The sequence below is a fragment of the Elgaria multicarinata genome, chromosome 15, assembly GCF_023053635.1.
Source record: "Elgaria multicarinata webbii isolate HBS135686 ecotype San Diego chromosome 15, rElgMul1.1.pri, whole genome shotgun sequence".
Lineage (NCBI taxonomy): Eukaryota > Metazoa > Chordata > Lepidosauria > Squamata > Anguidae > Elgaria > Elgaria multicarinata.
This window is the reverse complement of record NC_086185.1, coordinates 1,457,170-1,481,765: the sequence shown is the minus strand read 5'-3', so window position 1 is coordinate 1,481,765 and position 24,596 is coordinate 1,457,170. Positions and strand designations below refer to the sequence as shown.

Here is a 24,596-nt window from a genome sequence, read left to right as displayed (position 1 = left end):
ACCTCAGGCATTCAAAGTTTTGATTTCCCTACTAGATTGTGTGTGTGTGTGTGTGTGTGTGTGTGTGTTTACTGTAGACCGAAGGGATTAAAAACAAGAGTCTGCTTTTACGTTCATATTCTGCATTGTCATCATTAGGTGGGTGATTAAATACTTCTTCTGTTCCCATGAAAGAATCAAATCTTTTCAAAATATTGAATCATTCCAGTTGCAAGGGAGGGAAGAGGCTGGATGGGACGCGGTGCTGAGCCACGAGAGTGCCGACTTCCTCAGGTAGTGAGGGGCTCGCTGATGATGGCTAATGGCTCTCTGAAACGGCGGTGATGGTGATGAGGGCTCGTTGGAGCGCCTGAATGGCAGGTGGAAAGAAAAGAAAATGCCGCTCTGCCTGTCGCGCCGATGGAGGCACCTGTGAGGAAGCCAATTCATTTAAGGCATTTGTTCTCTTCATGAATATTCCTTGTGACTTGAAACACTTTTGATTCTGTTCTTTCCTTTTAAAAGTTGAAACTAAGCCTGGAAGAAACAGCAGCTGTACATGAAACACAAAACGTGTTCTCTGAATGTCTTTGCAGTGGTCTGCAGTTACAGCTAATGTTTGTTTTAACTTTGATTCGTTAAGTGCCTGCGTGTAGCTAGGCTCCAGGACTACACAAAAGAAAAAGGCTAAAGACAAGCTCTGTCCCGCTAGCTTTCCGACAAACTTCGGGGTCCGTGCTGTTATCAAATGCTTGAGGCGAAACACACTTAGAGAGCAATCCTATCCATGGGCCAGATGGCCAAAGGGTGGAGACAGTGGAGGCTGGTGTCTCTGAGGCCAGTGGGGCTCTGGCTTTCAGTCAATGCCCCCAATGGATTCAGCACCTTGGAGAACTCTTTTAGAGTTCTGAGTGAAACCCAGAGTGGATTCACAGCCCCATAGACATCTGAGCTACTAGCTTCCACTGGACGGAGGCCCCCTAGACCGTTGATCCCTGTCTGTCCTGGGCCCTGAGCGGCTCTTGCCAGTGGAGCAGGAGCAGCAGCAAATGGGGCGTTGTCTCTCCACCCTCTTGTCAGAGCATTTGAGAGCTTCTTCCTTTCTTTCTTCCTTTCTTTCCATCTGTTCTGTACTGCCCAGTAGCTGAAGCTCTCTGGGCAGTTCACAAAACCGCTACAAGGGCCCATGAGTGTATCTAATGTGCTCTGTGTCCCCTCGAGGCTGAGAGCGTGCATTCGATCCATGGGGTCGCCCCTCCCCACCAACTGGCCAACTACAACACACCCAAGTCCTCCCTTGACTGAGGTCAGAATCCCAACCACAGAAGAATGAGAGAGAGAGCTAGCACGGAGGCTTCCTGATCCACACACCCTAGGAGAACGTGCAGATTGGAACACAAGTCATTTGCCTGTCTCCAAAATTTGGAATACAGTTCTTGGCTGAAAAGATGTCTCAAAATGCACATCAATTCCACATTTTAGTATCAAAATATGATGACCAATGGAGGGGAAACTGCCATTAGAATTGCATATTTTGTGAGAAAAAGTTTTTTAAAATTAGTATTTCCATACTGTGTATTTAAAAATCGCAAAGAAGTGCAGACAGAGGATGGAGCGAACTTCTGAATGAGCCCCCGGGAAACCAGCATGGACCTGAAATAGTCTCCACTCGTCCACTCTTTGTGCTGACATGTCATCACATGTTCCCCTCAGGCCATGAAATTTTGCTATTGGCTTCTTTGAGCCCTCTCGGTAGGGCAGAGAGGCAGCCTGTTTCCTGTGTGCTGTCTGTGGCAAAACCGTTAATTGCAAAGTTATGGAGAAGAAAAGAGCGCACTTCTTTTTCATCGGGGGTTAATTAGGGTCAGGAATGCTGCCAACACCATGAAGTTAATCCAACCAATAACATTTAGAGAAGGTTTAATAGCAAATCATGAAACACTGTAATCCTGGGCCAACTTGTTAAAGTCTACTGTGGAACATTAACAATGCGAGAGACTGATTTCTCCTGTTCATGTTTTGTAATGTTTAATTGCATTTTTAAACAATTCTGTTATTGGCCTAGTACAGATGTAACACCCCAAATCTCCTAACCACTTTTCATACTTCAGTTCCTGTGTGGAAAGTGTGCAGCTTTTAAAAAATAAAGGAACGTGCACTTTTCCTATCCGAAATGCACACTTTTGCTGTTTGAATGAGCCAAAAAACAGGTAAAAAAACCTGAAAACACAAGTGAGCCAAAATGAGCGTTGAAGAATTTAGATGAGCTTGAGAATGGCTTGCTACTGCACCTTCTCCCCTTTTCCATGCAAAATCTCCCTTCCTTGCATGATTGACATAATTGTGACAAAAGATTATATTTGCATCAGGATGAACCACATTCTGTTTTGTTCAGGGTTTTGCAGTTTGGCCAAATTGTAAAACACACGTAAAAACCTTGTTTTTGCTTTGGTTCAGAGAAGTAAACCCAGCCTCTGTGTTAACCATGGTTAGTGCTGATGGAAACATAATGCTACCCTGGGGGTAAAACAAACTAAGGAAAGGAGAGATAAATGGGTTGCACAGGAGAGAGAAGGGAGGCTAGAAGTCTATGTCTCTCTGGAGTAACGTGACTGTGGAAAACATAATAAAGAAGAAAGAAAGATGTAAGATGTAAAAGAACCACCCACCCTCAAACAGGAGTTACAGTGGCAAAGGAGGTCTTTTGTTGAGCTAGAGGCTGCCACGGATTTCCAATTGACATGAAATTGCTTTCTCCAGAACTTCCTTCCTTACAAAGTAGCCGTTGCTTGACCCCGGGCACAACCCCCTTTTTGGGGTCGCAGCTTTGCTCAGCTAGACCCCTGCAAAGCCTGCCACCCCTGCCTCACCACAGTCAGGACCATTATTTAGTTTCTGAGAGCAGCCACATAAAGAGGAAATGCAAACTCAAGAAGTAGAATTCGCATCCTTAGCAGCATCAGATGGGTAATCGCAAATGCCCAGCTGATCAGTACTTACTCCCTGTAGGGATCAGGTCCCTGTCTGGAATGAAGAGTTTGTATCCATAATGCTTCTCCAGGACATCTGGCAGGATTTCCAGGGCAAATCGTTCCTCCTCACTGTTGTTGCAGTCCAAGGTGTCTGGGTCCACTTTGGTGTAAGACAGATACGCGTCGTATTCCTTGTTGTCTGTAAATAAAAACAGATATCTCATTTTAAAAGAAAAGGAAACGAAGAAGACTTCAACCTGGCAGCAAGGCAATGAGGAACAGCTGTGGGCGTTTCACGAGGTGCCTTCCATGTGTTTTCAACCACAATTCCCACAGTCCCTGACGGCCTGGTCTGAATGAAGGCACGGGATCAGGGCTGGCCCTCCTCCCACGAAGCAGGCGAGGCACCTGTGTCAAGGGCTGAAGTGGACGGAGCGTTGACCTGCACCACCGCTCTCCCTGCCCCTGCCATGAGGGCTGGCCGCTGTCGCCCGGCCACCTCCAGCAGGGCCCCCGGAGATCCCCACCCACCACGCTCTCCCCATTGCATTTGCTGCAGTGAGAGAAAGGCACGCGGGGTGGTGGTGGGGCGCTCCAGAGTCCTGCCATGAAACAAAGGTGGATTATCCATGAAACAAATACATGATACATGCAAAGCCCAGTGTGGTATCTGTAAACAAATCTCAAGGCAGGAAAATGAGTTTTGTTTTTGGGCGTGCTGTGCTGGCCCAAGACGGATTGCTGTCAAAGACAAGATGGCGCCTTCCCCCATTCCATGTACAAAGCCCAGCCTGACTGGCATTGGGCCATCACTTCAGCCCTGGTGCTGGGACAGCAACCTCCAAAGCACCTCAGGGCCTCAGGCTGCCTTAGGAAGTGGAGGACATGGTACGGAAAGCGCTCCCTTCCGACACCGCCCGTTCAGGCAGCCGCCTCACTCTGCCCAATGTCAGGGCCAGCCCTTCCGAATGACCTCCATGGGCTGAAACAGCCGCAGGTGGGTGGAGGGCGGCAGCCTTTTAATAAAGCAAACAATAAATAAACTGTATTAAACTACAGGCATAAATGGCTTCATTGTCCACATTAAAGCCTGATTAGGTAGTATATTCAGATGGAAGGTTTAACATATACTTTAACGTATCCATTTATTATAACCCATTTTCATGCACAGGCACAAACTTTCATAGCACTTCCTAGGGCTGTGGGTCTATTGGAGAAAAGGTACTGTACGTCTGTGATTGGGAGCACTCCTGGTATTTGCAAGCTCCCATTATTCAGAGAAAATGAAAAATCAAACGGTTAATGTAGTGAAGACAGAAGTATAGAATGCTCATGAAGCATCAATTTTCTTTGAACAGCAACTGTGGGTGGAGGGGAAGAAAACGCAGGAGGCAAGTTTAAGACAATCAATCCTTTGCACCACTGCGAGGCTAAACAGCCAATCAGAACGTGGCTTGTTCATTTATGTTCTTCAAATTATGGTACTTTCCCTAATTTTCATCAAAGAGATCTGGCTGTGACTTATGGGGAGACTCAGGGAAGGTGCCGACATTTATTTTCTCATCTAGAGAATTGATTTTCCTCCACTTCTTATTGAAGAACACAAGGTGTTCCACTGAGCTGTTACTGGTTCTAGCAGGAGATGGCATATTTCAATATGAGAGCAAGGATACATGATGGATGGAGCAAGGCCGGATCCCGGCATGGTTCGGTTAGCAGAAGGAAATTGGCTTTTTAACCCCCCACGGACCATGTAAGTCTTTAGCCGGTTGACAGGAGAGCGCTCTGCAGCAAGTGGATGATTAAAGCAAAAATATCTCAGGCTGATTATGGCAACCACGACCTTATTTATTTGCTACGTTTAGAGCAAAATCCAACATAGGTCCTATGTAGAGTAGACCCATTGAAATGAATGTGGATTTAATTTGTTCATCACAAACTTAAGTCCCATTCAATGGGTCTACTCTAAGTAGGACCTAGGTTGGATTTTGCTCTTAGATCACTGTTTTTCCTCTCAGGAGCTTAAGATGGCCATGTACAGGATCCGCCTCCTCTCCATTTCACCCTTAAACTACCCTGTGAGATGGGTTAGGCTGAGAGTCAGTGACTGGCCCAGAGGCACCCAGTGAGCTTCATGGCCAAGTGGGGACCAGAACTTGGATCTCCCAACTCCCAGTCCAGCACTCTAACCACTGAACCACACTGGGTCTCCTTCCTACCACCTGCAGCAAAGGAGCCGGGTCAGCCATCCGTGCTACCCTGCTTTCGTACAATTGCTCTTTTCCATGGAGGGCAGTGAAGGGGCTGGAAGGGAAGCGCTGCACATCTCTAGAGGGGTCAAAGAAGAGATAGGCATCATAGCCCCCCCCCCCCAATTCTTCTCCATCTTGGATTTTAATCCAAGTCAAGAAGAACGCAATTCCTCACCCACCTCTACCCTCCTGCCTATCAAGGCAGCCGCCAAACTCCATTCACCAATGACCCTCCCCAAGCCCCCTCCTTTTCACCCATTGACTATGCAGCTGCTGGTGGCAGTAAGTGTGCGGAAGGGGAGTCTCTTCCCTGTCTCCCTCTTGCGGGCGGCTGGCAGACAGCTAGGTGCAAGGAGACTTGGGACATCTAGTTTCCCAAGGGCTACGGGCTGCCATGCTTTTTGCACAGCTCCCCTGAATGTCCCAGTGGACCGCGCCACTAGATTTTTGGACCAGGGCTCTGCTCAGCCCTTCGTGCATGTCACCTCTGCTCCCTTGCAGCAGCCTGCATCTGCAGTCAGGTGCAGTGACTGCTCAATATTTTGTTGATCAAAACAACAGTGATCACAGCCCTTTAGAGATGGCCACGTACCGTCCGTTGCTTCATCGCCCCCAAAGGTTTGTCTGTAACACAGCATCAGCTCTACGTTGTAGCATTTGTAGATAGTTACCAGCAAAACCAGCAAGACAAGGATGGCTCCCAAACCTCCAGCAAGTTCGATTTTGGAGATTAGGTCTAGGATAAAGTGAGAAAAGATGGCTGGGCTAGAAAAGCACGGCTGTTGTGGTTATTATTAAGAATGACAAGACCACCATCACCATCCTCTTCTTCCTTCAAGGAGTTCATGGCAGCATTAAGGGCCCTTGTTTAATAGATTCATAGCCCACTGTGAATTCAGGGCCGTTTCAGTGGCTGCATCCAGACTCTGGAATTCAAACTGGCCCCTTCCACCACGGTATGAAGACCTTCTTTTTTCCTTTTTCTTAGGAAGGCCTTCATTTATTGGAATCCAATGCACATGCAATGGGACTTACCTCTGAGTACGTAGGAGCATGGGAAGCTGCCTTACACAGAGTCAGAGCCTCAGTCCATCTTACCCAGTAGTGTCAACACAGACTGGCAGCAGCAGCAGCAGCAGCAGCACTCCAGGGTTTCAGGCAGGAGTTTTCCAGCCCTCCCTGGAGCAGCCGGGGATTGCATGCAAGGCAAGTGCTCTACCACTGAGCCACGGCCCAAGACGGGCACAGGATTGTTAGCAGAGGTCTCTCCATTTTTAACAGGAAACTGTAAAGTAGCCATCATATTGCAGGCAAAATGTCATGATGTCCTGTATGCGAGCATGTCTCCTTGAGTGCATCCTTCTTATCTAACATAAACAAGAGCTCTGGCTCCAGCTGGCTCCAGTGCTGCTGTGTCAAAGTTAACTTCTGTAACTTACTGTCAGGCCAAAGGTTTTGTATACAGAACTGTTTAGCATAATTAGCTATGCCCCAGTGTTATGTTCTGATTGGTTAATGCTGCTACTGGCCCCTGCCCCTTGCAAGCTCAAATACTGTACTGTATTCCCTATGTCTTTTGTCTGATTGCTCCCTTTGAAGAGACCAGGCCTTGATTACTAATCAATAAAGCGCTTTTGAACCCTCTTTCGCTGGAATGGTGGAGTCGTGCTTAAGGGCTGTTTGGATTTCGTCCTTGGGTGAAAAGAACATTGATCTAACAGGATGGCACCGTTAGTGTGGACAGGTTTTTACAACTCGTTTTATGGTTCTGTTTTTCTGAGTTTTGATGCTCTGTTAGTTTTTTTGAAGTAATGAGGTTTTAATGTTTTATTGTATGTTTTCTAAAAGCTACATCTCTATGTTTTTTAGAGATATGGACTGTGACAATGGACTGGATGAGGGCTAATAAACTGAACCTCAATCCAGACAAGACTGAGATGCTGTTAGTAGGTGACTCCGCTGACAGGATGGGGTGTGTGTGTTCTACCGGTTCTGGATGGGATTGCACTCACCCTGAAGGAGCAGGTTCGTAGCTTGGGGGTTCTTTTAGACCCATCATTGTCACTTGAGGCTCAGGTGACCTCAGTGGCACGGAGTGCCTTCTACAAACTCCAGTTGGTGGCCCAGCTATGACCCTATCTAGACAGGGATAACCTGGCTTCAGTTGTCCATGCTCTGGTAACCTCCAAGTTAGATTACTGCAATGCACTCTACGTAGGGCTGCCTTTGAAGACGGTTCAGAAGCTGCAGCTCGTGCAAAATGCAGTGGCCAGATTGATTTCGGGAACCAGAAGGTTTGACCATATAACACCTGCTCTGGTCCGCTTGCACTGGCTGCTTGTATGTTTCCGAGACCAATTCAAGGTGCTAGTTTTGACCGATAAAGCCTTACATGGCTTGGGACCACAATACCTGACGGAACGCCTCTCTCGATGTTAATATACCCGGTCACTACGTTCAACATCTAAGGTCCTCCTCTGGGTGCCTACTCTGAGAGAGGCTCGGAGTGTGGCAACGAGGGACAGGGCCTTTTCGGTGATGGCTCCCAGACTATGGAATGATCTCCCTGACGAGGCTCACCTGGCACCAACGCTGCTATCTTTCCGGTGCCAGGTTAAGACTTTCCTCTTTGCCCAGGCATATGGCAGCACATCTTAATCAGCCACATGTTTAGGTTTTTTTTAATGGTTTTTAATGCTTTATGTGTGCATGTTCTGTGTTTTAGAACTTTAAATTTTGTATACTTGTTTTTATCTCAATTTTAGAATTTCTGTAAACCGCCCAGAGAGCCCTGGCTATGGGAGCGGTATATAAGTGCAATAAATAATAACAATACTTTTTAAAATTCTACATTAGCTGCCTTGAACTTGTTGGAAAGGGGGGATATAAACAAAAATCCCCCAAAGCCAGTGTCCATCTCAGTGAGAATAAAGAGAAGCCTACTTGAATGTGCCATTCCACGATGGACATCTGTGTGATGAAAACCATGGGCAAGAGTCCTCTTTGTAGACGCATGCCAGTGTGCGTGGCGCGTGCACTCCCCTTTTGCCATGCTGCACTGCAGGGGTTTCATTGGCGCAGTGCAGCACAGCAGAAACCAGTGTGAGCCCAGTGGTTGAAGCAGAGGGGGGCCCTCCCCTGCCCCCTGGACACTTCGGGGCCTGCAAAATCACCAGTCGTGGGCTGGAAAAGTGTGGGGCCATGGAGACATTCACAAGACTGTCCTCCCCTCCATCTCAGCTCGAGCAGCAAACATGGACTACCAAAAGTCAGGATGATTCATGAGGGCCGTAACTCTGTGCCCCCTGGGAGGCCCTCACCGCAGACTGAAATGCCGCTCTGAATACCGCACGCAGGGCACCTGCAGCTCTTAACCTGCCTTTCCCGTTCAGCCGCCCATTAAAAATCACAAGAAGCCCGTCTAATACGATGAGAGGTACGTTGAGAAGATGTATTAATTTACGCCCTGTGTCAGTGCAGATATTTACTGCCATGATAAATACGCATTGGGAGAAACATAAAACGCTGGTGATGGAAAAGAAAAGATAGCGGAAGCGTTAACGCTTCTTCCTCAAACTTGGGAGCGTTGATGAGTTTATATAGATCATCCATGTTTACATAGAAAGGCTGCCATTCCAGTGCAAGGAGTCAACTTCTCTGCTTGCGGATGTTTTGGCTCCTATAATTAACAATCAGAACACAGTCACTTATTCCCTAGCAAGAGATAATGACATAAGGGAATGAGAGAACGCAGAGAGGCCCAGCCGGCCCGACCCTGAGGCAGCAGTGGGGAGGAAAGAGCTGCGTGCGATGGATGTGTGTGTGTGTGTGTGTGTGTGTGTGTGTGTGTGTGTGTGTGAAGGAGATGGATGGGCTGAGAAAGCTGGTCAAGGCAGAAGGGAGCTACAGCAAGGGCTTGCGATGTCTCTGCTGGCCCAGACCTTGACAGGAGCATGGCTGGCTGGGGGATTCTGGGAGTTGTAGGCCAACAGAACCGACCAGGGCCAGGTTGGGGATGGCTGAGCTCGCCCAGTTCTTTGACAGCAGACCTCAAGCAGAGAGACATCATTTGGCACACTGAAGTGGTTTCAATATTTCAGAGTTACATGATAACCACCGAGCTGAACATCAAATGATTAGAATGCAAGCGATAGATCCCTGCTTTGAATATCAAGTCCCCAAATAGGCTTCACTCCTGCCTCGCATGAAACAGACATTCTCAGGCACAAGGGCTAAGCTGACACTGATGTCTTATTTCCTTTTAATCTGCAATGTGTAACTTGTCAGGAGCTCCAGGAACAAATCAGGCTGTACTCTTGAACTGAAAGACAAGTTATTCCTCTTGTTCTGTTTATAGAGTACTTAGAATCTCTTTCTTTTTTTCTATTTCTTTTTTGTGCTACAGGAAAAGTGTCCTTAGGGGACTAACTGCACGGCACACATTTCTTGGAGCAAACATGCTTTTTGAACCCTCCAGGAATTGGGGGGCGGGGGGCGGAAGGCACGGGGGTGGAAGAGAGCCATGGGGTAAAGGCGGGGCTGAGGAAAGGGCTACGCAACCCTCCTCTCCTTTGCTTCTCAACTCTAAATTCTCATCTCTTGAAGCTGCTTTTAATTATTATCTTTAACACAATGTTGGGGGTCAGTTCCTTGTGTTTGTACGCTTGGCTGCTAAGCCGGTTTTCTCCTTCCCCTCAGTGAAGTCCAAGTCTAAACCAATTTCCTTGTTCCTCCCTGTGAAGGAAACTGGTGCCAGGTAGGCAAGTAGCAGAAGCAGCAGCCTGGCACAATCCCGGTGAAGAAGGATGTTCAAGCAGCACTGAAGCGGGGGCTGTATTGAAAAGGCGCTCCTTCTTTCTTTTTCCAAATAACAAGAAGCCTGTGAAAGACGCTGAGGGGGAGACCTACCGTGGTGTGCAGAAGATGGACCCTGCCGCCATCCAATCATTCGGCTTATTATGACTGCAAGACTTTGGGATCAAAGGGCCCCGCGCGTGTGCCTTTACTCACTGCTGTGCCCAATGACTTTACCACAGACTGAAATTGCTGGAAGGGACTCAAAGGATCAGGTAAGGGTAGAAAAGGAGTGCCAACATCGCTTCAGCTAGCCTGCGTCTGACAGGCTTTTGAGGTGTGCCTGGATCTACCACCAACATTCAAAGTTCCCGTGATACTTCTAAAATGCATGTATGGACCATGTGTCCATATTTATTTATTTATTTAAAAAGTCCTTTTTATTGGTAAGAGAGTTTTTCTGAGTGAGAGGGATGACTTCATCTTGGCCTAGTCTGTCCAGGACATTGGGGGGGGGGGGAGGTTTCATTTTCTGCTGCTTCTTGATCCCCAGTCTCAGACTTCCTGTGGCACTGTCCATCTTTAGAAATGGGGTGAAACACTGTTTCTGCAACTAAAGGCATGGGGGGGGGGCATCCTGGCCAAACAGCATCAAAGGCCAGGTGTGCAGCATAAGCTTTCATATGTTTTCAACTACAACTCCCATCAGCCCCAGCCAGTTTGGCCAATGGTAAGGGATGGTAGACTTGTGGTACCAAACATCTGAAGAGACCCTGGTTGGAGAAGGGTGATTTAATGGTTGGCTGCAATTCTTTAGAAAACAGACGAAGAAGGACAAAACCAGACCTCAGGGGTCTCAAAGGGGACAATTGCGACAAGGCAGAGAAGAGGAGAAACGAGCGCATTTTATTTCCCATTCAACACAACTCCAGAAGAAATCATTAGGGAAGCTGAGCTTATAGATATCCTGGGGGGTGGGGGAAGAATCATTTGTGCCATTCATTCAAAAACCCAGTGATTCACACAGATGGGAGCAAAACAGCACCTACCTTTTTTACGCAGAATGACGCTGGCGTGTTTCCTCCCATTCCTGTTTTCTACGTGGCAGGTGTAGTTGGCCAGGTCTGCCTCCTTCAAGATGTCAAAGATTAAAGTTAACTCCACTATTTTTTCTCCGAGATGCTCTTTGAGGAGCCTAAGGGGAAAGAACAGGATTTGGAGGTTCGTTGGACTCACAGAGGCAGGGAAACCGAAGACGGGGTGGTCTGATTCTTTCTCTCTCTGTGGTCGGGGCGCTGGACCGCTTTCAGCCCCAGGGCTCAATCCACTGCTGGAGAAACTCTCTCTGGTGCCATATTGCAGTGGAGGAAAGGGAGGGAGCCAGGAATTTGGAGGGAGATAGGATATGTGTGCCCTCTTTTACAGAGGACAGTCCATGGATTGAAGGACTGCCGGAGGAACAGCGTGTATTTTAAGGCATCCTCTGTTTGTCCATCCCAAGTCCAGTCTAAAGAAGCACCAAAAGGAAGAGCTAAAGGGCCCGTGAAGACACCCATCAACACCAGACTGGGCAAAGGCACAGAGCTCACCCGGTCACTGCCTTCTATATCATGGTGAGACATCCCATATTTCTATTTAAATTATAATAATTTTATCTAAATTTGCACCTACACATATAATTTGGCATATGGAATTTTATGCAAGTCAGCGGCCTCTTTTGCCCTCTTTTTTGGTGTGGGCGTTTCCTCATTTCTGGCAATGCATAAGTGGCCACACAGCTAACTTGGTGTCTTGGGCCCAGCTATGGAGCCGGTGGGAGAGCAGTCTCAGGTTCAGCCAGCTCCTCTTCCTGCTCCTCCTCGACTGAGGGCAGGGCCGTGACGCGGAGGCATGTTAGTGCTGCAGGCAGGAGATCCAAACCGTGTCTCCGCCCCAGGAAGGTGAAAAGCTAATTGTAAATTAAATCATTCCCCATCTGCTGCTGTTTCATGGAACCTCCCAAAAGCTGCCACCTGCAGCGGACAGTGTGGCATTGCCTGTCGGTAGGGCCGGCCCAGTTTCAGAGGCAGTTTGCGTGCGTTGCTGTCTGAGACATACAAGCCTTGAGCCACCTCAGGCACATATTCTTTGGATCCCAACCAAGTGTGAAGAGTGCTGATGAATCCTCCTTTCAGACCTGACGAGTCACAACGGGGCGGCAGATTGGATCGTGCTAAATCCCAACTTTCTATCGGCTGCGTAAGACCCTTACGAACCTTCCTCCCCCTCCTCCCCCATGATATATTTTTGTTGCCAGTCTGAAATTTTTAAACGGATGCTCCTGCCTCTTTTCGGAGTAGCCAACGCACCATCTCACGGCAGTGCTAAATGGGCTCCCCTCCTCTCCCTTGCATGGCTTCTTCCTATAATTCCTCCTGCTGTCAGAGGTTTCAGGATCCCCTAATTAACTCCTGTGGGTGAGAGTGCAGAGAGGTAAATGAATCAGGGTGGGGGACGTAAGGGTTTAATTTAAAGTGCCTCCATTCTCCCCCTTCGTGCCTCTAACATGAATCACGTTTTTCTTATCTTAAAAATAATAAACAGGCAACATGGCGGACAGCGGGGGCTGGGTGGGGAAGGCAATTTAATAGAGTTTCTGGTTAAGTCTCTAGAGAGATTTGTTCCCTGCTTTATGGACTCAGCCAAAGAAAAGGGAAAATTAGCAACTGATCAGGTGATTTATATGTAGTAAAATCCAAGATGGAACATTTTCCTCTGGTACAGCAAGGCGATGGTCATTGAAATTCACAGCCGGCTCTCTTCCCAATCAGACACAATTCACAGCCCTCCAGGCAGACTTAAAGACTATTATTTCTTATTTAAGAGCACCAGTTCGATTTACACAATGTTTTTATTACAGCTCTTAAAAACCCACCTGGCAAGGAATTCTTCATTCCTCCCCCTTCCGGGCCACCACCCGCTCAATCTGTCACTCCTGTCAGTAGCGGATCAATTAGACTCCGCCCTATGGGGCAGAGCTTGGTGCCCAGGCCGCACCTGATTGGAGAACACATCTGATTCAGACTGTGTGCCTCACTTAAAGAGCCGGCCTGTTTGCCTCTGTGCTACTTTGCCCATTTTAGGGGTGCTTTAACAGATGGAGCCCAGACCCAGATGGAACCCATCATTTTTTTGGGGGGGGGCTGCTTTCAGGTAGCAGAGGTTGGAAGAGGGGTGGGCAGGGTCACACTGGTGACTCCATCACCTGGGTTCTCAACCCAGCTTGTGGTAGGAGGAGGAGGTCACCCACTCAGCTTTCTCCTCCTTCCACGGCTTGCCACTGTAAGGGGAAAAAAAGGCAAGATCTCCTTCTGTAAGGCTGCTGGCTCCTTACCTGGATAGAAAAGAAATTGGTTTTGAAAAGAAATTCAGAGGAGGAGAAAATGTCAGAGAACTTCCCATGGGATGGGTTCAGGGTTCTTATATGTACCCTTACTTATGGGATCACCAAGAAATGTGACTGGTCTTTCATAGCACGATAACCTCTCTGGCTGTCTGGGGCCTCCTTGATCAATTTTATACATTTGTCGCCTTCCCTCTCTTCCCCTACAATGCCATGGAATGATGCCAGGTGTGGGATATTGTGGGTGTGTGTGTGCAAAATGGGGGTCAGGCTGCCAGTGCAGTTGCTGATATTGCCGCTTGCACTGCAGTGCACCCACCCACCTACCTGAAGAAAGGAAAAATAAGCTGTGCTACAACCCTGCCAATGGGGAACCCAACCTGGGAAAAATTGTGGGAGAATTTCACCTCCCCCAGGAGAAATTCAGTAAAATTGAGGGTGGAGAGTTTTGAGAGGCCATCTGTGCACAGCGCTGATGTTCATATGCAACCATCCCACGCAAACATATTTTGCAAGCATTTCCCCCTAATATACACATTTTTGTATGTATCTTTTCTTAATATATGCATTTTTGTTTGTAATTTTTGAGCCAATAATAGCAGCATAATGTTGGGAGAAGTGGACAATACAAAGGGGAACTCTTTTGAACTACATAATAGGCAAGTGCAAATCAGATCAGTTCACTTAACTTTAGGGTACTGTTAGATGCCAGGCAAAGGGCAAAGCAAGATAAAGAAACACAAAGAGACGTTGTCTTGGGCTGGACACACGTTTGGTCAATAGGATGCTCAAGGAAACAAGTTCAGTTATGGACCCACCAAGCTTACAGTTCTCTCATGTGAGGCCATCCATCTTTCCGCTTACGTCAGCATCAGGAAATCAGGCTACTTCCCCGAGTGCCAGGGCAGATGGAAAGTGTGGCCTACAATATGTTTAGGTCTAACTGCTACACAAGCCCCCAAACCCATTGGGAACAATGCACTGGCGATAGCTAAAGGACTCCGGAGACCTCTTTTCAGAACACAAGCAGCCACTGTATCTGCACAATTTCTGCTGAAACAACGGCCCAAACTGATGGTAGAAGCAAGACATCTGTCAACCAACATCTAGACAAGGAAATCATTCTCTGTTCAACACAAACAGACTGTTAAATGTGCCATTCTGAGACACAGCATTGTTGTTGATGCATGAAAAATCGGAGGGTCCCGCCCCCGCCCCCAGCCCTGTTCTTCAAATACCTGATTTCACCTTCTTTAATGTGATTTTCAAGTTCTTCAATGAATCTCTCTCCACGTGTCCAGTAGATCATGGGACCAGACTCTCCACTAAACCCAAAAAATGCTTTGCAGGCTACAGTGAGTGGCTGACCTGAGAAGAAGCACAAAGCAGGGGTGGGGGTGGCATTACTTTTGGGGGTGGAGAACAATACAAAGCACATTTTGCTACTGAATTACGTTTTTTATTAAGTTTGTGAGTTTGGGTTAAGAGAGGCGCATGGAAGGGCTATCTCAAATGGATCCAGGGGATAAAAATAAATAAATGGAGGTTTCTGTAGACCAAGACCCATCATCCTCAGCCACCATGGGCATAGGGCTGAGTCGAACCCTTGGGCTGAGAGTGGCAATAGGCATCCTGGGTGTTCAGCCCTGCAAGCAACAAAAGATCTGGGTATCTAGCTATAAAGACTCTTTTCCAGAGATACTGGCTGTGCCCTGCAGTGGTGCAGAGGACGGACAAATTAGCCAAAGATCTCCAAAGCTAGGTATACACTGCCCTGATTTCAGCAAAAGACCAAAAGCACTTCAACCAAGTATAAGTTTACAAAGAAGTCATCAGTTGTCAGCAGCAGGAGGGGTCAAATCCTGCCCTCTGTTTGGTGCTCTGTAGGGAAGGATTGAATCCAGTTCTCCAAGTTCCCATCAAGAATCATTTTCCATTTGTGGATTCTTACATTTGCTACGGTTTGCACTGAACTCTTTTGTATGCAATGCTTATTTTGTTAGATGCCTGCCTGTCAATGATCCATTTCATCTTTGGTTATTATGAACCTAATCCTGGAGCCAGGCTTTAGAGACTCAGAAACTAGCATTAACTAGTATAAAATGAGAATGTGGACCTCTTGACTGAATGATATTTCATGATCTCTCTCATCAATGCCAGCCCTAAGTCCTTTGGCCACAACCTCCCTTGAAGCCACAAAGAACATCTGGGAAGCGAGGAAAGTGGTTCCTTCGGTTCCCAGCAGTGCTGGCAGGGAGAAACCCTGGCTAAAGTAGGCTACCATCACCCCTGATGTCCACTTCAGCGTCAGCCAGGGGACTCTCAGACCTTACAAGACACCCCTGGAGCTCACGAAACAAGAGTTCAAACAGGCCCTCTCCTTTCAAAGCCCAATGCATGAAACCATAAAAAGTAGCACTGACCAAGCAGAAGGTTTAGAGGGATTTAGTTCCAAGGTTTACTTGGAAGGAAATGCACTCAACACTTGAGATAAATGTATCAGTGATGCAGGAACCAGAGCAGATTTAGAAACAACACTCAAGGTAAAAAACAACAAAGCTTACCTAAGCCTGCCTGCAAACCCCTAAGTAGGGTATTAAAATAGTTCAGGACCATCTAGTCATACGTGGAGGCAAAGACAAACCAACCCAAATGAAGATGAAGGGCAGCTGTAGCCCCCTTTATTTTATACTCAAAAGCCTTTGACAAAAGCCTCCTTAGCCAATCAGTAGCTGGCTGAATAGTTTCCCAAGACTTTCTGGGAATTAAGAAGTTTTTACAGAAGCTCAGCTGAAACCACTTGGTCTAATTGGCAAGAGGCCTTAAGACCAGAACAGCATGAGGTGATGATGCACCCAGGTGGCCTAATGAGCGCATGCCGGCCCATCTTCACGGAATGGAGTTTCTAATAGCAGCTAAAACACAAAAGAAAAAGGGATTTCTTGACAAAATCCACTGAAGGTAACAAACCTATGCACACTTCTGAACATAGTGGGACTTACGTCTGAATAAAAATGCATAGTGTTGCACCTTGTTATATGGTGTGTGTTTTAGCATTTCTTGTGTGTTTGTCTGTGTGTGTGTGTACAGTTCCTTTTTTACTTTAATGGAAAAAGACACAGTGATACGAGAAGGAAAGAACTTTGGTCAGTCAGAATTGACAACATCTGCCCTTTATGCCATGCTGGGCGGGAAGTGGAGGCCGTGGTGTTTCCGATTCACTGACCCAGCAAGACTTCTTTTTTAAAAATATAAATCAGAGGAAATGAGAATACTCTAGAGAGACATCTAATTTCTACAAATGTGAGCAAATTTCCTGCAGGGATTCATATGGTTAGAAGAAATAACAAAAATAATGAAGTTAAAACCAAACTGCTATGGAAGATTTATTTTCATTTATTAAGGGGAGAAATTTATACCACGGAGCTTCCAAAAACGGCTTCTAAGTGCTGAATTTAAAATGGGGCATACACTGTAGGGGATAGGCCCTCAGGATTAGCAGCCATTGGTAGCCCTGCGCACCATGAGTTTGTCTAATCCCCTCTGAAAGCCAAGCAAGTTCTTTCATTCCAGGTGGACGTCTTTTGCGGTGCTTGGTGGAGTTCAGGGTTCCAGCAAAAGAAGGCAGTAGGTCTGCAAGCCTGAAATATGCCTGGCTCTACTATGGACCCGGGTGTTGAGCCTCTTGCAGCCCAAGTGCTGAAGTCTACTTTGGAGAAGCTCTCAGGGGGGAGGGGTGCATTCCAGTGGTGGGCAGAGGGCCGAAGGTGAAAGGGGGAGGAGGCAAAATACCAGCATATTTTAGTTTGAAGCTCTTACTGCTCGTTACTTAACCTTATTAGAAGCATTTCAACCATTTAGAAGAGGGGAAAACTGCACAAATGATTGGTGGTTGTGGAAAGGGGGCAGGGCCAAGGAAAGGAGAAGGGGGAACCCTGGCGGGGCAGATTTGGCCCCCAGGTCAGCCAGATTCATTCCCTGGTCCTGAGGTTCCACACCACTGCTATGGGATCACCTCAATGGGAACAATGGTGGTAAAAGTGACCAGGCTAGAGAAGCGAACCCCAATATGTCTGGCTGGGGCCCCCTGGCCAAAACCTAGCTCAGTAAGTGAGTTGAGCTTTGCTTCCAAAGCAAAGTGCTTCAAGGAGGGAAACTGCTGTTGCTGCTTAGGATGAGGTGGGACAAGAGGAGAAGCTGTCCATGACGGCTTCCTGCAGACGTAGCTCGTGCTGCTGGGTTGACAGAGATGTCGAAGAGGGAGAGAGGGAGCCCACGCAGAACACACAGCCTTTTGGGTGCATCCCACTGGGGCCATTTTAAAACATCGGCAAACGTGGCCTGCCACTTGGGGGTATCTAGCTGTCCAAGGCCTCACATGTAGCTTAATTGCACTGTGTATTAGAGAAAGCACTCGGAAGCACCCTGGCTTTTAATTACTTCTCTTTCAATATCTCCCTCGGTTTATCTAATTAAGCATCAAAGGCCCGCAGAATGTCCGTGGCATCTTCGTTTCAGATCGATCTCCCTTTTGGCTGTCACAAGTGTAGCCCAATGGTTTAAAGATGCATCGGAGAGGAAATGAGAGTGGAGTTGCTGTGGTCCCAATGAATTAACATTTAATAGGATATTTCAAGTGGCAAAGAGGGGGAGGAGGGCTGAACGGAACATTGGAACATCATTAATTCTCCACTTTAAAGTGGGGTCACCTTGGTACATGAAAGGCCCCCGGTTCCAAGCAAGAAGTGTCTTCCTTCGCTTTCTTCTTCTCTTCTGTCAATCAGACCTGTTTGTTGAAAACTCCCTGCTGATAAGATCGTAACTTCCCCACTGACTGGCTGGAATGACTTCTGATAGTTCGGTTGCATTAGGCACATTTTAGCGGGAGTTTGCATGATCTTGCACTGTGAGAGTTGACATATTTCATGAGAAACTGGAAGAAAAGAGGTCCAGCTGAACAGGCCTCCATCCAAATGTGTGTGCATGTGGGACACTTTTAAGGCAGGTCTTGGATGGAGCAAAAACTCTGTTGATTTTGAGTTTGAAACGATCCTATAAATATGACTTCTCTAAGAACATAAGAAGAGCCATGCGGCACCAGACCACACTATGCATACCTCTGTACACCTCTATCATGTCTCCCCTTACTCACCTTTTCCCTAAGCTTTCACAGTCAAAGTGTGCTTGAAATTTGTGTGGTGCAGGTGGGGAAATCAGCTTCTGTCTTTTCTCCACATACCTGGTGTGCACTGAATAATCCCTTCGTTCTAATTCTCCACTGAAATTAAAAGCACAATCCTAGTCGTTTATTCAGAAGTGAGTCCCGCTGGTTTCAATGGGACTTACACCCAGATAACTGTGCCTATGACTATGGATGTAAAGTACCATTGGACTCAATGGGTCTTACTTCCAAGTAGTTATTGTAAGATTGCACTGTATGTTGTTTGCCTTTGCTTCTTCTGTCTCCTGTTTCCTCCCTTACTTTCTTCCCTATCCCTTACTCTAAATTAGGCTGCAAATTCCTAGGAGCAGGGGACGGGCTTTTGCTTCTTTTATCTACACTGCACTGTGGGCAAATGATAATGATGAGCCTCTGAGCATACAATGGCAAAGCATAGCAGATGTTTGGCACTAGAGGGCGCCCTTGCAACCAGAGAACAAAGCTTTTAGTCCAAGGTGCTGAAACAGAGCGTGGCAGCGTCCGTGGCGTGGATTTATGCCCTTCTGCTCAGTGGGTTTAGAGGGCCGCATGCAAGAGGTGCCCATGAATCAAAGGACCTGGCTGGTGATTTCCACTCTGCAAAAGCTAAATATCATCATCATCATCATCATCATCATCATCATCATCATCATCATCATCGGACAATTAAAGAAAACTTGGTTTTAGTTGGTTAATACATAGAATAAAACCGCATACATTTTCATATGAATAAACATATTTTCTGAAGGGAAAAAAGGCCTGCTTTGATTAGATTATGTATGTGCATATCGCACCAGTCAATAACATAGCAGCAGCATCCCTTCCTTAGGATTCCATCCTGTGCGAGAGAAAAGGGGAATCGCTTTTCTAAAATTTATTCATTTATTTTATTTGTACCCTGCCTTTTCTTACCAAAAAATGGCCCTCAAGGCAGCTTAAAATTGATTACAATACATTAAAGACAGAACAATTACAGAATAAAACATTAAAAAGCCCAAATAAATAAAAAAACAACAGCCAGCCCAACAGGCCTTCAGGAAGCTCATTGGTTGATGGGAGAAGGGCCACAGAGAGGTGATGGCAGCAGCCTTTCAAGATTTTTTAAAATACTTTATACGTTTTGTCCTTATGGTCCATTTCATCCGGAGGGCACAGGGTTGGGGGAGGGGGAGGGAAGCAGCACAGCCCTCGTGGTAGGACACGTGGCTCTGTATGCAGAAAGACCTGGGTCCAAACACCCACGTAGGGCTGGGAAAACCCCTGCCTGAAACCCAGGAGAGACACAGCTGCCAGCCATTCCCAGCCAATGGTCCTGCTGGCTGTGGAGGATGTGAATTGTAGTCCTATCAAGGGCACATGGGGAGGGGGGGAACTCTGTGGCCTAGCATGGTATAAGACACTTTGTAAATTCAATGTTAGCGAAGGATAGATCCCACCTTCAAACCTAACCCATGAGAATTCCCCTGAAATTTCTTCACCCTATGAATTTCTTTTTCAAAGCCATTTCCCTGCATATCATATGGAATGAGAATGGTTGGGGGGGGGACATTCTGGGTTTCAGTCAGAACCAGCCAGAACTCTAAAGGAGATATCCAAGGTGCTGAACCTATTTTGGAGGTAAGATGCAAGGAACCCAACGCCTGAGCATCCCCAGTGCAGTGCAGGCTACAGTGCTGAAGACGAACAGCAGCTCCAGTGGGCTCTCTGGTCCCCGTTCCCCTGCTGGTCCCTGGGTCCATTTCCAAACTGCTCTGCTCATCAATAGGTGTCTATGGATGATCAGAGCACATTCCACTGAAATCTGCCCTTCTGCAGCTTAAGCCCATTAGTTCAAGAAAAAAGGGCTTGCCCTCTTCTAGGTGGCAGCCCTTCACGGATTTGTGTCATGCTTTCATGCCCCCACCCCGCCCCAGTCTTTTCTGCTCTTCTCTTGGGTTGCTCCTCACAGGACTTGATTCCCATTGAACAGCCAAGAACGGAGCCAGGCGCTAAGGGCTTGAGGCAGAACAGCCAAGAACAGAGCCAGGCGCTAAGGGCTTGAGGCAGAACAGCCAAGAATGGAGCCAGGCGCTAAGGGCTTGAGACAGAACAGCCAAGAACGGAGCCAGGCGCTAAGGGCTTGAGGCAGAACAGCCAAGAACGGAGCCAGGCGCTAAGGGCTTGAGGCAGAACAGCCAAGAACGGAGCCAGGCGCTAAGGGCTTGAGGCAGAACAGCCAAGAACGGAGCCAGGCGCTAAGGGCTTGAGGCAGAACAGCCAAGAACGGAGCCAGGCGCTAAGGGCTTGAGGCAGAACAGCCAAGAACGGAGCCAGGCGCTAAGGGCTTGAGGCAGAACAGCCAAGAACGGAGCCAGGCGCTAAGGGCTTGAGGCAGAGAGCTTGAGGCAGAACAGCCAAGAATGGAGCCAGGCACTAAGGGCTTAAGGCAGAACAGCCCCGCTCTTCCAGCGTCCATAGAACTTTTGATGTTCTTGGCTGCTCCTGCAAGTTTGTTCCACCAATCTCTGGCAAGAGCAAACACTGGGGTGGGGTCCATATAGGAATGTGGGTCGAGGAAGAGATGCCTGGCTCCGATATTCCTTGAACTGCTTGTAACTGCTGGATCGCAAAAGGTGAAACAACGAAACGTACCAAACTTGGGTTCTCCAGATGTTTCGGATGAACACTCCCACAATCCTTGACCGTGTTGGGTAGGGCTTATGGGAACTGGAGTTCAGAACACCTGGAGGTCACCAGGTCACCTATCCTTGGGCTAGAGTGTTGGATTAGAAACAAGGAGAGCCGAGTTCTAATCTCCCCCAAACCATGAAGTTTTACTTCGTGACTTTGGGGCCAGTCTTTATACTCTCCCCCGCACTGCAAACAGTCATCACTTTAAAGGTGTATCTCCATGCAAGTTTAGACAGAAGAAGGCTGATGCCTGGCTGGGCAATGCTGGGGGAACTGCAGGGCTTTTTCTGTCTAACTATGCCTAGGATTGCACCCAAGATATGTGTCTAGCAACTGTATTTCTTTTTACTCTAGAATAGGCACAGGGCCCCCGATCTGGATTGGGACTCTAGCATGGGGTGGTGGTAAGGGATCTTTTCAGATCTAGACTAGATCCCCTGTGTCTACTTTAGAGTAAAAATGAAAAGAAGACATAGCTGCTAGACACACCTTTATAGGAATGTCTGTTTTGCCCCTCTGTCAGCCTTACTAACCTCACAGGGTTGTTGTGAAGATAAAGTGGGGGGGGGGGAGACATATATGCCACCTTGAGCTCTTTTGAGGAGGACTGGGAAAACATTTAAAAATACATATTTGTCTCTGGATAATTCCCTTTGCATTTAAGGTCACATTTAAGTTTTCAAAGTTCTATGACTATTTTCTCAGGAATTCTTACAACAAACCAGTAATGTGTGTCGTTTCCCCCCCCCCCCCCCCCGGCCGCCATATTGCAGGTTGGGGGGTGGAGTGTGGCAGCGGTGGGGATCCCCATGTCTGAATCCGCATAGTGTCACGGTGTGGGATTTGAACTGGCGCTGAGCGCTACGCGTAGCCTGACCTGTCTCTGCTACGAGGGATGAGATGGAGATTATCCAGCTGAAAGGAGATTCATGCAAATGGATGCAACAAAGAGGCAAGATCCACATAGCAGCAGTACCAACGGCACTAATCAAGCTACTTCAGCCTGAAAGAGACTTGTCCCTCTGCCCGCCAGCCTTGTTAAATCAGTTTAACCACACTTAAGACACTTTCTGCTCAATGGCTCTATTCCTCCCCGCACCACCACTCAAAAGCGAAGCCAAGCGGCATTATCAGAGCAGGCACCAAACACTAGCCTGCATTTCAAACATCCATCAAGTTAGCGTCTTGCGAATGGTATGTTTGGCAGCTCCGTCAATGTGAGCAAAGACGGATCTGGAAATTTATCATGGGGATTAACTTATGGACCTGTACATTTGCCCCACATATTATTCTCTCTCTCTCTCTGTGGCTTTTTGTCTCTCTCCCTCCCCCCACCCAAAGCATCAATTCTTTAACAATAAGCAAAACACATGTGCAGAAGTATTTGGCAAGTGAGAGCAAGTGCCTGAGTGCTGGTGCTCACTTGTCCTGCCCTGACCCCCTCTGTTCGGTGGCTTAGCAACGCCAGTTATTTCATACGCACAGAACTGGGAGGGTTTGAAAGCTCCAGCTGCTCTTGGGGGCTGCATCAGAAGAGCTTATGTTGGATCACACTAAGAATCCATCTACTCCACTGTCTCTAACAATGGACAAACAGATGCTCCAGGGAAGCCCGGAAGCCCGGAGCACGTGGCAAGGAGGAGCTGCCGCCAGGTGGCGAATGAGAAGGTCGGTCCAGCTACCCCAGTATTGGCTACGATGGGAATGGAAAGGTTCTTCCAGCCCCAAGGTTCAATTCCATTTCAGGGATGCACTCGGGGGGCCCATTCCCCTGGTGGGTGGGGCCAAAGGGGCAGGACCAAAGACAAAAGACACACCCACACACCCAGCCTAAAACTCTCACTGCCAGCAGCTAAGCCTTAGAAGAACCATTTCAACATGGGGGGGGGGGGAACAGTGCCAAAGCCAGGGAACTCCCCAAAGACCAGTAGTTGGAGGAGAGGAGGTGGGATCAGGGGAGGGGGATGTGGACATCTAGGGAAACCCAGGGAGTGGGAGCAGCATCCCAGGAGGGCTGGATTTTGCCCCCTTCTACACCATATCGTTTCCCTGTTTGCCTCCACGTCCTTCCTCTTCCTGTGTTGCTTCACCAGTGCCAAAGGCCTGATGCTGCTTATACTGGGTTGTTTGGCACAAGATGGGGGCCTACCGTGGCTTAATTAGCCGCAGGGGGTCATGGCATTGCTGGCCACCGTGCTTATGGGCCCCAGCTTACCATAGCTTGTCATGTCATGCGAACCTAGGTGGCGTGGTTTGTTGGGAGTGGGCAGAAACCCTTCAGCCACCCATGGCTTATTTGAGGGTTGCTATCTACTACAAGAGGCTATACTGCCCAGGGTCACACAACCTGGTAATCTGCACTGGCAAAGGTAATTCCTCCAGCATGCAACTGGCACACAAAGAGGGAGAAATAAGCCACCATAGCTTATTTCTTTCCCACCATGATCATGTGAACCCAGACACTGAGACAGACCATTGGTGCATCCAGCTCACTACTGTCAACACTGACTGGCAGAGGCTCTCCAGGATTTCATTCAGGAGTTTCTCTTGCCTTACCTGGAGATCCTGGGGATCAAACCCAGTACCTTTCTGCTTGCAAAGCAGGTGGTCTACCACTGAGCTATGGCCCCTCCCTTGGCTATAGAAAAGGCCGTCTCCTTGGACCTTGCAGGGCACCCAGAGAAGAGCCTCAGTTGAGATTCCCATTGGGCAGCTAGTCTTACCTGGGAGAAAGCAGATGCTTAGATACTCTGCTCGAAACCACCTTAGATGTATACCTAAAAATAGCCTTTCCCAACCTGGTGCCTGCCAGATGTGTTGGACTACAACCCCCACCATTATGGGAATTGTAGTCCAACATATCTGGAAGGCACTGGGTTGAGAAGGCCGTTGAAACAGAAGGAATGTGTGAAACAGCCTTCCAGTTTTGAAGTCCCAAGTGGATCTTCAATGTGACATGGCCGAGTCGATGGCTTCCGAGAAAGAAATAGGGCCAAATATCTTTTTTAAAAAAAGTACAAGAGTGGGATGAGTTTGGATCACCAGCATGCTACTCCGGTGTAAGGTGCACATCCAGGGCCTTTGGAGCGATGCCATTGTTTAATGAGCAGCTGAAGAGATCTTGCTGTCCATCTGTGCTCTTCCCTTTGACACCACGGAGTTGGCTTTCCACTGTGAGCCGGCCAAATACATGCAGATTGTGTGGGATTATAGGTCGGCTACTGATCACTGGCGAGCCGTGCAAGTGGAGTTGGCGGGGTGGCTGGTTCCAGCCACTTGATTAGCCTCCTCGCCAGCTTATCAAAGTGCAGAATCTTGGATTTAGAGGTTATCTTGATGGCTGTGCC

General features: G+C 47.8%; 1 protein-coding gene across 1 annotated transcript in view; it reads right to left on the bottom strand.

Moving 5' to 3' along the window:
- Positions 1-24,596, bottom strand: part of IL1RAPL2 (interleukin 1 receptor accessory protein like 2) — a 385,158-nt gene that overhangs the window by 5,195 nt on the left and 355,367 nt on the right. Inside the window, exons 7-10 of the mRNA XM_063141726.1 lie at positions 14,618-14,747; positions 11,047-11,192; positions 5,796-5,939; positions 2,980-3,150 (exon numbers count right to left, since the gene is read on the bottom strand). Coding sequence (XP_062997796.1) covers positions 2,980-3,150; positions 5,796-5,939; positions 11,047-11,192; positions 14,618-14,747 — 591 coding nt within the window. The remainder of the gene's footprint in view (positions 1-2,979; positions 3,151-5,795; positions 5,940-11,046; positions 11,193-14,617; positions 14,748-24,596) is intronic.